General features: G+C 42.2%; 1 protein-coding gene across 1 annotated transcript; it reads left to right on the forward strand.

The window, feature by feature from the left end:
- Nucleotides 1-1,243: 1,243 nt before the first annotated feature.
- Nucleotides 1,244-9,599, forward strand: LOC306700732 (putative G-protein coupled receptor 149; the record flags this gene model as incomplete). Its single annotated transcript, XM_079165827.1, has 5 exons — nucleotides 1,244-2,206; nucleotides 3,617-3,797; nucleotides 3,947-4,446; nucleotides 8,194-8,334; nucleotides 9,087-9,599. The coding sequence occupies 5 exons, from the start codon at nucleotides 1,244-1,246 to the stop codon at nucleotides 9,597-9,599; spliced, it is 2,298 nt and encodes a 765-aa protein (XP_079021953.1).
- Between the last annotated feature and the right edge of the window lie 4,366 nt (nucleotides 9,600-13,965).

Raw genomic sequence — 13,965 nt, forward strand, 5'->3', positions numbered from 1 at the left:
TGTGTGATGCTGAGCTCAGCTTGTGTATACCTGTGTTTGTGTTTTTAAGCCTTGTGGATTGTGTTTTGTCCTCTTATTTTCCTCTCTGTGTCCCCCATGGACCCAGAGATAGTCTAGTCATTAGACTGGCTGTAAGTCCCTTAGCCCCAACTCTAATTCAATTACAAGACCTGAAGTCAGATGCACTTACAGTCATGTTTGCATCCATATCGATATACCTTTGAACAAGGCTGAACATCCATAGATACCGAAAAGGCTGAACATCCACAGATAGTGATATAATACTCTGAGTGAGAACATGATAGAGGGGTGAAAATAAACAAGCATGGGCTGTCATCATGCAGATCCATGTTTGCTTTTTTAAACAAAGAGCTTAAGTCCAACAGTACATCACCAGTGATAAATAGAGCACTACAAATCTATATATTTATGCACCACTGCGAGAACGCCCATGAACCATCCAAACAAACTGAGAAGTCCTTCAGCCTGAAAATCCTTGAAAGCTTCCCGGGAAGGATGAGTGAAGGCCAACTCACCAGGGTAGAGGATTCACATAAAGACACACACACAAATCTGCCTCTGGCCAGCCACAGGGAGTTTTGTGTCCCTCTAAACCTGCTTTAATGTTGTATCTAATAAAACTATCCAGCTGTTGTAATTACAACTTAATCATTGATTCAATTGTCTTTTCAAACACATGCCTCTGGTGACGAACAAGGTTAATATGTTTTCCTATGACAGTGTCCATTTGGATGATAACTAAGTATAACACAGTATTTGTCTTGACCTGAGGAGAAGGTTGAGCCAAGCCACGAACGAAAACGCAGCCTGATGCACGTGAGCAATTCCAAACAGAACATGTAGTAGTAGTAGGCAGCGTTTGGCCCAGCCCCAAATGACTACCGTGAGAGGACACGATGATGACGACAGCGCGTAAATCGGCAGCTGGAGACGAGAGGTGCCCTCGTTTGAACGGTGAACACAAGTGCCTCCCAGAACTGTTCCCGGAGGCTCCACATCCAACGCACCGGAAAGCTTTGATTACGCGTGCGTTCCAAGTTGGATCGGAGAGGGATATTGCCCAATGTCTCTCTCACCATCCCCACGGTGTGGTTTTTTAAGAAATGCGGTGCAGGTTGGGCCATCCTCACATCTTTGCAGCGAGTTAAACTACACCGGATAACGAGTCCGATTTGACCAACTAACAGTGCCAAAGGAGACAGAGAAGTTAATTCATTGAAAAATGACTACGACGCACGTCAGCTCCCCGGTGCCCAACCAGAGCGACCTTTCCACGGCCGCTCACGAGAAGACAGACGTCCCCTCGGAGGTGGAGAGGCAAACCCGCCTGGTGATTTTCGGCTTGTGCGTAATCTTCGCCGCTGCCACCTTCGTCGGAGGTGTGTATTCGCTGCTCTCTCTCCTCCGAATGAGGAGAAAAACCTCCCTGTGTCTTATTGTGGCTTCCATGTCGGTGGACGACCTGCTCAGTGTGGTCCCTCTCTCCCTCTTCATGCTCTTACAGTGGGAGACAGCTGGAGGTGGAGGGTCGGGCAGCCTGTGCACTTTATCTGGACTTCTGTACGTGTTCCAGGGGGCTTCTAGCAATATGAAGGCTTGCCTCATCGCAGCCTACACTTTTTATGTCACCAAGAGATTTGGAGTTCTTCAATCTGTCCGCCGGCCCCTAAGAGTGATGTGGGCCATTGCCGGTGTGTGGGCGGTCAGCCTTGCCGTTAGCGTGTTACCTTTGTGCGGATGGGGCAGCTTTAAGCCGGTCTCTCTCGGGTGTTTCCCAGAGAGCGATAGTTTTTACACCCTGCTGCTTTTCTCTTTATATTCCCTGTGTTTCTGCGGCTTGTTGTTTTTCTTTATCTCCCTCACCTACCAGCTGCTGTGCTCTAGGGAGCCCCAGAGGACTTTACTGTACCCCAGCTATTTGGATATGGCGAGGGGGCTGAGTGGCTCCGCTCCCCTCTGCGACCTTCCTTCCTTTTCCCGGGACAGCCTGAACAGTAGTTTCGGTGCTTACAACGAGCTGAGTCCAAGTTCATGCGGGACGGAGCTCAGGGAGAAACAGGCCAGCGGTGTGTCCGTCAGCGGACAGAGGACAGCAGCTGTCGGGGACACACCAGTTGTGTTTGCACAAAAGCGCTTCTCCATGATCCTGGCGGTTGTCCGAGTCATTTTATGGATGCCAATGATGGTGAGCAGCGTGATTAATTTTTTCTTTCTAACAACAGATACGTACTTTCAGCGTATGCCTTGCCAGATCATGTTATCCAATAGTCTTCAAATTATTTATGTTTTTGTTAATTAATGTCTTATGTTTGTACTAATTTCCAACTTGTTGAAAGGTGTTAGTTAGTTCAAAATGGCAGTAAAACTACAAACCAAACAAGTAGAACTGTCTCATTATATTGAATATATATTAAATAATATTCAATAAAATCACTTTAAGATAAACCTCCTCGCACCATTTAGACTCACCCAACCAACGTGTATGTTCTTAATGGGGAAGGTGAGCAGAACTAATCTCTCTTTTGTTCAACCAATTATACTTTCTACCCTGAAGACTAGTGAAGGAGTATGGAATTGTTTCAATGAAGGGTCAACAAAGAGATGTAAGAAAAGTGTTCAACAGCCAACTAGAAACTCATGGCTCTAATGTAGCACATGACAAGACTGCCAAACATATTAATGCCACACATCTCCTAACCGACCACCATTTCGGTTTCAGCTTGTGCATATGAGCTGTAATTTGTTTTTGTTGGAGACCCATTACAAACCCCTTGAGCCCACTTTGGGAAAAACTACAGTATTTTCTTCAATTTATTAATAATCTGTTTTGAAAGCATTTAGACATTTCGTCATGGTTTGTAGTCTCATTAAAATGATGACTGTACTGACATTAAAACAAACAAGCAGCAATGATTTTGTCACAACCAGTGTCCCATTTAATTAACCCCTAAAGGCCTTTAGAACAGTATTTGGCAGGTTTTAGTCAGTACCTAAAGGGCAGCATTTACTGGGGTACATTGTGAAACACTTTACATGATTGCCACACAATGAGCACTGCTGTTTCAAGAATTGTTCTGGTTCAAACCCCAAAAATGAATTTTTGGTGAAAAATGCTTTGCAGCCAGCAGGCAATGACGGGCAAACAGAGTTGCCATGCCAAACGTTCAACACTGAATGTGCAACAACCTTGGATATGATTACCACAGAAAATGTTCACTGATTATAAAAATTCAACGAATACAACTTGAAAATTCACAATGAGTTTCTTTTTTTTTCTCTTTTTCTGTCTTTGACAAACAAACAAGTCAACCTACGATGGTTTGTCTTTAGATATTTATTATTTGTATCTGTATCATCTACAGTTATGTTATTATTTTTTAAATGCAGGTCAATATCAGTACAACAGTAACTGTTGCTGGGCCAAAATGGCTGAATCACATAAACACCAATAAGCAATATAAATGTATTTCAATTTAGTACACCCATACACAATACAATAGTGCACCTCTCTCATATTGTTGTGTACAACTCACTTCCTCATGCATATATTACAGACTCCTCAGTGAATTAATGTCCCCTTCCCCTTCATTCACAGACTTTGGTGCTGGTAAGCCACACAGTGAATGCACGCAGCTACTCCCTGGAGACGCTGAGCTTCTTTCTCACTCTGCTTGCCCCTGTGGTCACTCCATTATTCGTGCTGTCTGAGCGCTGGATCCACATGCCATGTGGCTGCTTCATAAACTGCAAACGGGATCCAACGCAGGAACCCTCAGGTAAAAAAAATGAAGTCATAGAAATTGACCAACGATTCAGCATCAAGTGTGTTTCAACATAATTAATTCCTAAACAAGTCCCCCATTGTTATATGGCGGAAAGGGTACCAAAGGTGTAATTACATTATTCCCAATAACTTTTTTCACAGTGATGAAAAGAAGATTTGAGTTCAACCTTTCCCTCCAACAAGGCTATGGAGTGTACAAGTTGTCCCATGCCACCGTGTCTCCTAACAGTCCACCCCTCGAGAAGCCTGCCTATCACAGCCTCTTTAACTGTGACTTCCCTGATACCCGCCTTGATGCACTAGAAAGTGGGGGACTCTCCAGCCTCGGGCCTGGTTTTGATTTCAGCACCACCTGCCCTATGGACAGCTCCTCTCATGCAGACTTATCGTTGGAAGTGGTGGCCGGTGGAGGAGAGGCGCTGGCTGATTGTTCACTCCCTCATGAGAACCATGGAGATGATGGAGACTTCCTCTGTGTCTCTTCGCTTCCTTCTCATCACCGGGAGCAGGATCACAATCTCACTGACACGTCGTCTGTGTTCGAGGGCCCGGAGAGGAGGCTGTCACATGAGGAGTGTCGGAAAATCGAGCTGACAGACTGGGAGTGGTGCAGGAGCAAATCAGAGAGGACACCCAGACAGGTACACCACTGTCCAGAGTCAGCAGTTTATTCGTCTCACCATTAAATTAAGTCATTTCTATCTGTCATTCTGTGGTTTATGGCTGGCAATAATTGATCTTCCACACTCACACTATATTGCTTTCCAGCCAGTCAAACAACTGCTACATTAGCCTGCAACATATGGTGATGTACTCTAGAGATGATCGTTTTGGAGTGATTAGCATCCCAGGACCATAGACTGGATGGATTTTCAATCTCTGTTCAATCTTCATTTCTGTGTTTACATTTTGTTTAAAGGGGAAATTAAATGCTGTGTTGTAACAAAGATACAGAGACACACAGCTGTTGGACTAGGATGCGGCCTTTACATAACCAGGCTATTGAGCAGTGTGTGCATATTTGTGAGTTTTTGACTGTCTGAATGGCCTGAATGGTTTGGTAGTCTGTATCTCTGTGGGGGAGGGGGGGGGGGGGGGGGGGGGGGGGGGGCGTTCTGCATCTGTGAATATGGCTCTTCATAATCAAGCTGACAGACTGGGAGCTGCGCATGTGATTAAGATAAAATGGTTAAAGTCCCCTCTTCCTTCGCCTCTCTCATCTCCTCTCTCTGCCTCTCTTTGTTGGTGCTAAGCATCAAAGGATTTTGACAATTAGAGTATCTGATCAAGATACTATCAGCAGCATACCACTTGCAACAAATGTTATTTTGTTTTTTAAAAACAAAAGAATTCATTCATTGATGCTCCACTCTAAAATCAGATCAACTCTCAGGGCTCCACTCAGTTCATTGATTTAGTCTTGTGGTTTCCTGGAAGATTTAAGGCAGTGTTTACAGTTTCAAGATCAGATCAATGAGTTTTAACCTTCAGTGGTGGTTGAATCTCTGTATTAATGAATATGTTTGTCCATAGCTATGGTTTGATAAGAAAATAGAATGGAGATAGTCCATTTTTGATTCAGGGTTTAGTTGAATCAAACACAAGCTGTGTATCGATGTATCTGTAGTTAAGTACTCATAATGTGTACATGCATTATTCCCTCAAAACATGTTCCTAGCACATGATACACTATCCACGAATCCATTTTAAATCCATTTCTTTCTTTGTTGTTGACATCCTGTGATCTTGTAATAGCCGCGACAAAGCTTAATTCTCTCTTCGCTTTGTTTGCCCAAATGAAAGGTATCGTGGAATTGCAGAATCCAGACACAGATGAGAGAGCTGCCTCACTCTGTTCCAGAGAAACAGCAGAGCAGCCACATGCATACCCTTTTTTTAAACAGCATTACAGCATAGTAATTGGGACTTTTAGAGCAATGACACTATGAGCCTGTTTCAAAACTTACTGGGACATGAACAGGCAGTGGAAACATGCGTGCATACATGTGCATACGCACAAACACACTCACTATCTCTGTCTCTCTTCCTCTCCCCTCTCTGCTCTACTTATAAGTCTGAAATGTTTTGGTTTGAAAATCACCAGAGGGTGCAAAATCCACGAAGCATGCATATACAGCTTGGCTTTGGCACTCACTTTGCATCATGTATAAGTCTGAGATGCTCACTGCTGCTGTGTTGTGTGTGGGTGTGTGTGTGTGTGTGTGTGTGTGTGTGTGTGTGTGTGTCTGTCTATCTGTGTCCTACTTCTTAATTTCTTAGTAACAAACTCTATATTATGCTCCCTTAGGCCTTATTCATTGATTGGGGTCATTATATACAAGAAGCCTACAATATACAATGTGTATGTGAAGCCACACACTAGACAAAAAAACTAAACAAAGCTACACAGATCCAGCAACATCCCCCCTTGCCAAACACAGTCTTAATAGATATACAGCTCTAAATTAGCTCACAAACACAGATGTATACAAATGCAATATACAGTATACACACAAAGCCAAACGACAGATGAAAGCCAAGCATAAATAGTTTGGGATTTATTGCGCTTCCTGGCTTGTTCCTCATTAGCAGGCTAGATGTCATTACCCAGCGTCTATCCTCCTTACTGTCAGCCCTTCCGGCCTTCAGCATCCACAGGGGGAGGTGGAATTAGAGCTTAAAGACATCTTTACCCTCTCTGTGACTTTATGCTCTCTGCTAGCAAGCACAGACTGGGGGGGGGGCGCGTTCACAAGCCCTCTCCCAGAGGGGAAACTGAAACCTATTTACCCTTCTGAGAGCACATCCAAAACTGTAAATGAATGTTGTTCTCACCAATAAGCTACAAGATGGAGAAAGAAGACACAAAAACATTGATTTGGAATGGACAGTGGAATAAGAAAATGACACAACAAGAATCAATAACATGTTATGATCTGTATGCCTCCAATAACAGATATCTGACAGTGTTGCTTGTATAAAATAGGTGGGGTGTTCATACTTTATGTTATTCATGTGTCAAAATATAGGCACAAAAAGAGTCCATGACAGCAGCTCTCTGACAATGTAGTTAGGCAGATCGGTGCTAAATTTAGCCCGCTCACAATGATACCATCTTGATGTTTTCGTATTTACCTTGTTCATCATCTTTGTTATGTGAGTTAGCATGCTAACATTAAACACATGTGTCCAGCTGAGACTAATGGGAATGTCATTAGCTTTGCAAGTGGTCACAAGGATTATGGGGCTGGATGAAAGTGGGATCACCAACAGTTATTAAAATTACAACATTTCAATCTTAACCATAAAAGTGACCGTCATGTTGTGTGATTGTGATCTCATGAGAATATACCCATAACACGTACACACACACACACACACACACACACCTACACAAGTACACGCACACACACACGTCAATGCACTTCCCACATTGATCCTCAAAGCATTACTTGATGTGGTTTCAGCTCAACATGGTGGTCTCTCACTCTCTCTCCCTCTCCCTCTGTTTCTCTCCATTAGCAATGATACAAAGACAATGACAGGAAAACAGACAGAGTCAGGGAGGACAAGAGATTGACAATCCTTTTCGTTTCTATTGTGCGTCATACCCAGAATCAGATCATTATATTGAACACAATCTAAATAATTTGGGCAGCTTAATGAGACCTGTCACAGTCTCCCACTGTCGAACCACAGGATGGCTCTCCTTCCCCCTGCCAGCAATATGCATTTTCTCCAACACATCATGTTGACAGAAGCTCACTTTGATGTACTGTATGATGAATTAATCTCTTGGAAAATAATATTCAAATATGACTGTAAAAGATGAAATATGATTGAAAATGGGAGTGATAAAAATGAGCCCTGTAATTGAAAAATGATGACTGTGATAAGAAACCCAAAAGAAATTTGATAGATGTTTTACACACTGAAATTATATTATTCATATCATATAAATTCTGATAACAACTAAAGAGTTCATAGATCATATAGACCTTTTTGCTGTGAGCGTAAAAGGTCTCTGGTTGCCTATGGAGCCCTGACTCTCATATAACCGGCAGTGTGCTGTTGAAAGGCCTCTTATGTTTCAGCCTCATTAACTCGTGGGATAGAAATGGTTGGTCAACACATTCATCTCCTTGCCCGTGACAAGTTGACATCATGGACAAGGTGTAAGCTTAATTAGTTTGAACAAAGGGAACGAGATGCAAAAGGACCATTACACTTTTTACTCAATAACATGAAGAGCAGCCAATTGAAATGTTGTAATTTGCATGATAATATTCTCAAGAAATGAGACCTGCCAAGTTAATACGTGAATAGAAATGTTGTGGTGGATGTTGACTGAACTGTATTTTGCTCTTTACTTTGGTCTTCCTACGCAGCGGTCATCAGGTCTGTCAATCCCCCTGTGCGCCTTTCAGGGCACCGTATCTCTGCAAGCACCCACTGGGAAAACCCTCTCTCTCTCCACCTATGAAGTCAGCAGTGACGGACTCAAAATCTCCCCCAACAATACAAAGAAGGTAATAGCTCTCGCCGCAGTCTCTACTAACATTTTAAGGGTTCAATTCCTGTTGATTATAGGCAATTCATCATATGACTTGGGAAATACTCATGCATATTGCTTTCTTAGCCAAAACAATTATATCACGCTCATGTCTGGAAATATATGAAGGTAAGTGACTTGACTCGAAGCAGGAGGAAACAGCTCAAACCAGAACCAAAAACTACAAGTTGTGTATTGACGAGGAGTTGTGTGCTGCAGAAAAGCTTTGGATAGAGTCAGACCGGCTGTATCGCTCAGCACCCAGTCTCTATGCTAAACTAAGTGAATCTCTTCTTGGCTCTGTAGTTTCAGAAGTATGTCATATGTCATTTCAATCATCTAAGTCTCTGCAAAAAAAAGTGTAATTGACAAAATGTCAAACTATTCCTTTAACTTAGTCTTCAATTTGACCAATTACTGTCAAAAACAACTAGTTTACATAGACTTTGTCAATGTCCTATTGGCATCTGGGGGGAAATAGTATATAGCTGGAAGCATTTGGGAGTAGAGAGAAATGAAATAGCCCTATAACAAATCTGTGATGTGAAATAAGACATGTATGCACTGAAAATAGACTTGTATACACTGCATTCCAAGATGACTAATGGTAAGCCATGAGTGATCCCTGTGGTGGAATTGGGTTAGTTGAATTAGGACTAATGATGATTATATTGTGACCCCATACTGTTTGGGAATAACTTGAATTATAAATCTTCCTCTGCTTCAAAGGTGGAAGTGTATCGCTCAAAATCAGTTGGCCACGAGCCCAGCGCAGACGACCCGGCACCAGGAGGCCACGCTGGAGACGTGAACGTCAGCAGCGTAGGGATGGGCATGGAGATCGGAATGGGGATGGGTATAGGAGCTGGCGTGGGGGACACCAACGTCAAGATTCACCTTGAGGTTCTGGAGATCTGTGACAACGACGAGGCCATGGACAGCGTCTCCATCATCTCCAACATCAGCCAGTCGTCCACCCACGCCCGCTCGCCGTCGCTGCGTTACTCTCGAAGGGAGAACCGCTTTGTCTCCTGTGACCTGGGCGAGACGGCCTCCTACTCTCTGCTCATCCCCAGCGGTGGCAACTCAGAGGCAGAGACCATCAATATCACTATACCTGACACGGTGGAGGCCCACCGGCAGAACAGCCGACGGCAGACGCAGGAGAGCTCAGGGTACCGTGAGGAGATACAGCTGCTAAATGAGGCCTACCGAAAGCAAGCTGGGGAGACGGAAGAGTGACATACACACAGGATACCAAGAGGGTGTCTCTCAGGAGGAGGTTGAAAGACAAATTTCCTAATCATTCCACATCACCACTTTCCGATCACCACCCTTGAACTGTGAGGTGACCCAAATAGACATTTAACTTAAGACTGTTATGAAAGTCTGTTTGCCTACTCTTGTACTTCCTCTTCGGGTAACATCATGAGAGCACTTACATCACCGAGTACATAGAGATAGATTAGCCTGAAAAGGAAGAGAGATGGATGTGAAGAGTAAGAGAGAGAGAGAGAGAGAGAGAGAGAGAGAGAGAAACAGTATTCCAGGCAGAGCATCTGTATTCCTTGGGAGAGTTTCACCATATGGCAGCCTGTCACATATCTAAAATAGATACAGCAAGAGAGAAATCCACTTAGACGTTGAAAAGGAGGGGCCAAGGTCTAGTCACACGTCTAATATGAAGCAGCTCCTGTACACTACGTCAGCGGTGACTCAGCGGTGAGGGGAGGGGTCACCTGACCCATGTGTCTGACTCATCCCTGTGTGTGTTGTTCTGCACTTTTGTGTGTGAGAAGTAGCCTTGCCGGTAAGGCTGGGGGGGAGACATATGAGAATAATGGTTTGTAATCTCAGCCACCAAAAGTATTCACGTTTCCTTTATATGAATGTGCTTATTCTACATATATTTATTTGAACTCTGGTGTGTTTTCCTTTGCGTCCAAGTGCTATGATCAATATGTATTTACACAATTAATGTTGCCACTATCGAATGAGAGAGAGACCACTATCAACGCTGAAAATCTGAAAAATGAAAGGAGAGGCCGAGCATATGAGGGAGAGTGCAAGTGATTATTGAAGAAGAGGTCGATGGGATACTAATGCTGAGGAGTTTTCTGCCTCATGCACATTTAGTGCAATTTAAATGAGTGACATTGTGCATATTTTACTACAGTAGGCAGCATATGAATGTACATTTCAGAGCCACTTTGGGGGCTCATCTGCCCATCCAATCAGTTAGCCACTGGGCCTCTCACTTTCTATTGAAGACATGCATATATTCAGGACTGGAACACAATTTTCATATATAGTATATATATATGTAGGCCTATTTCAGCACTGTTTTTGAATGGTTACATGGACTGTAAACATCTGTCAGAAGCATATAAATCTTCCCTTTCCTGAATAATGTTAATATCCATATCTATATGCACATTTACATGTACATGTGTGTGTATATAATTGCAGTAACATAGTAAAAATAGGTATTTTAGAGTAACTAATATATATTTATTTGAGTTTGTTCTATTATGGTGTCTTTTATATGTCAGCCGTTTGGTTGCGTGATCTTCAACACAACATTGGCATTTTGTGGACTTTACTTGCTGGCGTTTGAATTGTCCTTTAGCGAGTCCACTTCATCAGCTGCCGCATTTCCCATCCTGCCGAAGAATGTTGTCATTAAAGATTCATACCAGAAAATTGCCTCCAACTGCATTGCGATGTCAAGAGCTCCCAGGCAAAATGTAAAAGAAAATAATGTACTGAATGAATCATACTGAATGTAAAGTAGTATTCAATGTCAACCATTTCAGCTGTTAATGGTGGCAACGTTTGTTCAGCTGAGCACAGCTTCATCTCACAGAGTGGAAGTAGTTTGATCATCTGCTTATTTTCACTTTCAGACAGGACAACAGCTCAGCTTCTGGTCTTGTGATCAATAAACTTGCTATTTGCATTTTTTTGTGAGAGACTCTGACTTTCACTTTCTCAGTCATGTCAACCATCTGAACTGGTTCGGTTACACAAAGTACTCAAATGCGATTCTTTATTCCAGAATAAAAGCAAATACAGTGCAGTGATTAACTAAGAGACTGACCTAGTTAGTTAGCCACCATCTTTGGTTGTTGTTTGGTTGTTGTGCCCCTAGGATGACATGTGACTAATCCTCAACCGCTGTATAACAATGTATTAATGCTCTTATCTGTGTTTCAGCTGACATAAAATCAGCACTAAAGACATGATATTTGCTTGTTTTTTTAGGAAGGTTTCACAAATTATATTTCTCCATTGTGTTTGTGAGCACATTTAAATATATGTCTTTGTGGAAGGAGAGTAGAGGGACAGATACCAGAAAGCAAATAGTAGGAAAGCAGGAGAGAATTTGAGAAAAGGGCACATGGCAGCAAAAACAAAAAGTAAAATAAAATGTAAAACGCAGTTATTAAAGACATATGCCAGCAGCTATTCCTAAACTTTTATCATTTCTCTCTGAACCAAGGACTTTCACCTCCCACTCACAGCTTTATTATGTGAGTGTGATTATGCTGAAGCAATACAGTGGAAGTAAGCCTGCATCAAAATGTAGCATCAATGGCACTGCTTGCGACCTCTAGCTCAACACATGCGGCGTCAGTGAATAGCATGCTTTGTTGAGAATGTACGTCTGAGCCAGAAGAGGAGAAAAGAACCAGCCAATGTCAAAACATGATGCTTTTCATCTGAGGTTTTCCATCTCGGTTAAATTATCATTTGTATGCATCACAGGTAGCCCTGAGGGTATGAAAACAAGTTGTGCAGAAGAATCCGCAACAGCACTAAGGGGAGTGTGTGTGTGTGTGTGTGGGGGGGGGGGGGGGGGGGGGGGGGGCTCAGCGCATACGAAACAGTCCGTTCTTACATCAAATACTTTTGTTTTTACGTCTCCCTCCACAAAGTCTTTCTGGTATTTCTCCCTCTCCCCATACATCTCAGATTCCCTCTCAACATGTTCCTTTACGCTTTCCTTAGTTTCTCACTATTGTCCTGCCTTGCTTACTCTTTGACTCCAGCTCATTTTCAATCCCTCATATGTTTCATTCAGTGTCACCAGCTGAGATATTGATTGTGCCCACACGTTTCAAAATAATGACACGGATGAAAGTATTGGCAGCTGAGTCGAAACCCTGTGAGCAACTGCTAATTCAAACAAAGTTTAGCTCATCACAGTCGATTTCAAACCGAGCCCTGCTCAAAGACAAGACTGAATCTATTTCTGTCAAAACTTAGAAACAGAGCCAGATATGGATTTAATGTGAGACAGATGATGAAAACAAACTCCTCAAGACACAGATTGAAACTGAAATTTCCCAGAAACTAGATGTATCTTTCACACCAAATGACAATAAATTAATTAATGTCATCCACGAATTATCTTCTTTCACTGCATCTGCGTGATTGTCTGTGTGGGCAGCTGCATTTACTTTAATTACAAAATGGTTGATGACACCATGAATGTGGACACGCTGCACAACTTTTCATTTCACAGACTATAAAATCAAACGTTTCACATCTTCGAATGTATCAGTGCTACGATAACGACGGAACGGGAGATTGGGTGAGGAAGAGAAGTTGATTTAAAAGTGGTGATGCATGATATTTCACGTGAGCGACACAGAGGTCGAGGGTGGGTGGTAGGCTACTCTGCAACCTCTCATGTGCATCATGCACAAACCTCACGATTATGTGGCATTTGGGCACTAATTGGGTTAATATTGCCTTCATTTTAGAAGAAAAATGCAGAAGGAGAGAGACAGACAAACACATCTTTCACTCATTCAAGTTTTCTGCTAATTTAAAACAAGACAATGTTTGACAATGAGACAATGAGACAGCGAAGCGTAATTGGTAACCACCACTGAACAATGCTATGCAATTATGTTTATGCATTTCAGTTAGAGGGTGATGGGTTTCTTTCACATTTATTGGAGTTGATAAATATTTCAGGAAAGAATGGACTACAATTTAATTGTGACTTTTTTATTTTTTAGAAACGTTTTCAGAAACGTGAGGTTAATGCTTTAGCAGTCTAGCAGTCATGGCAGATCTTTTTCATTTGGCTGTAACCTTTAAGGCCCCGACAACAGGTCATTCTCTGATGTTCCACTGAGCTGGTAGGGTTAGCCCATTACAGCAGTTTTTAGAGCCTCAGGACGTTGTTCATAAAGTCACATTACATGTTTTTTTCCCAATCCTTGATCCTTCAGTGACTCAAAACGTACTCATGTCTAACTATTGGCCATAGAGATGAGAATGATTAGGTTTCCTTGTAAACAGGAATGTCAGGGTTTGGGTCTGGAGATTAAATAGCCAAATATTTCATTTTTTGTTATATGGTATGTACAGAAGTCAAACATACAGCGGGATAATACAATACAATGCCTGAAAAATGCCTGATAGAAAATCCATGTTACACAAAGAGAAAATAAAATATGGAATAAATTGGGTATTCTGGGAACTGATCAAAATATGTTTCAAAATAAATGTATTCTCAATCACTTCAAATGCATATTTTAGCAAAAAATATTTTCAGAGAATCTTATTGTTCACAAGATACTCAAGATTCTTT

Source organism: Pholis gunnellus, assembly GCF_910591455.1.
Source record: "Pholis gunnellus genome assembly, chromosome: 9".
Lineage (NCBI taxonomy): Eukaryota > Metazoa > Chordata > Actinopteri > Perciformes > Pholidae > Pholis > Pholis gunnellus.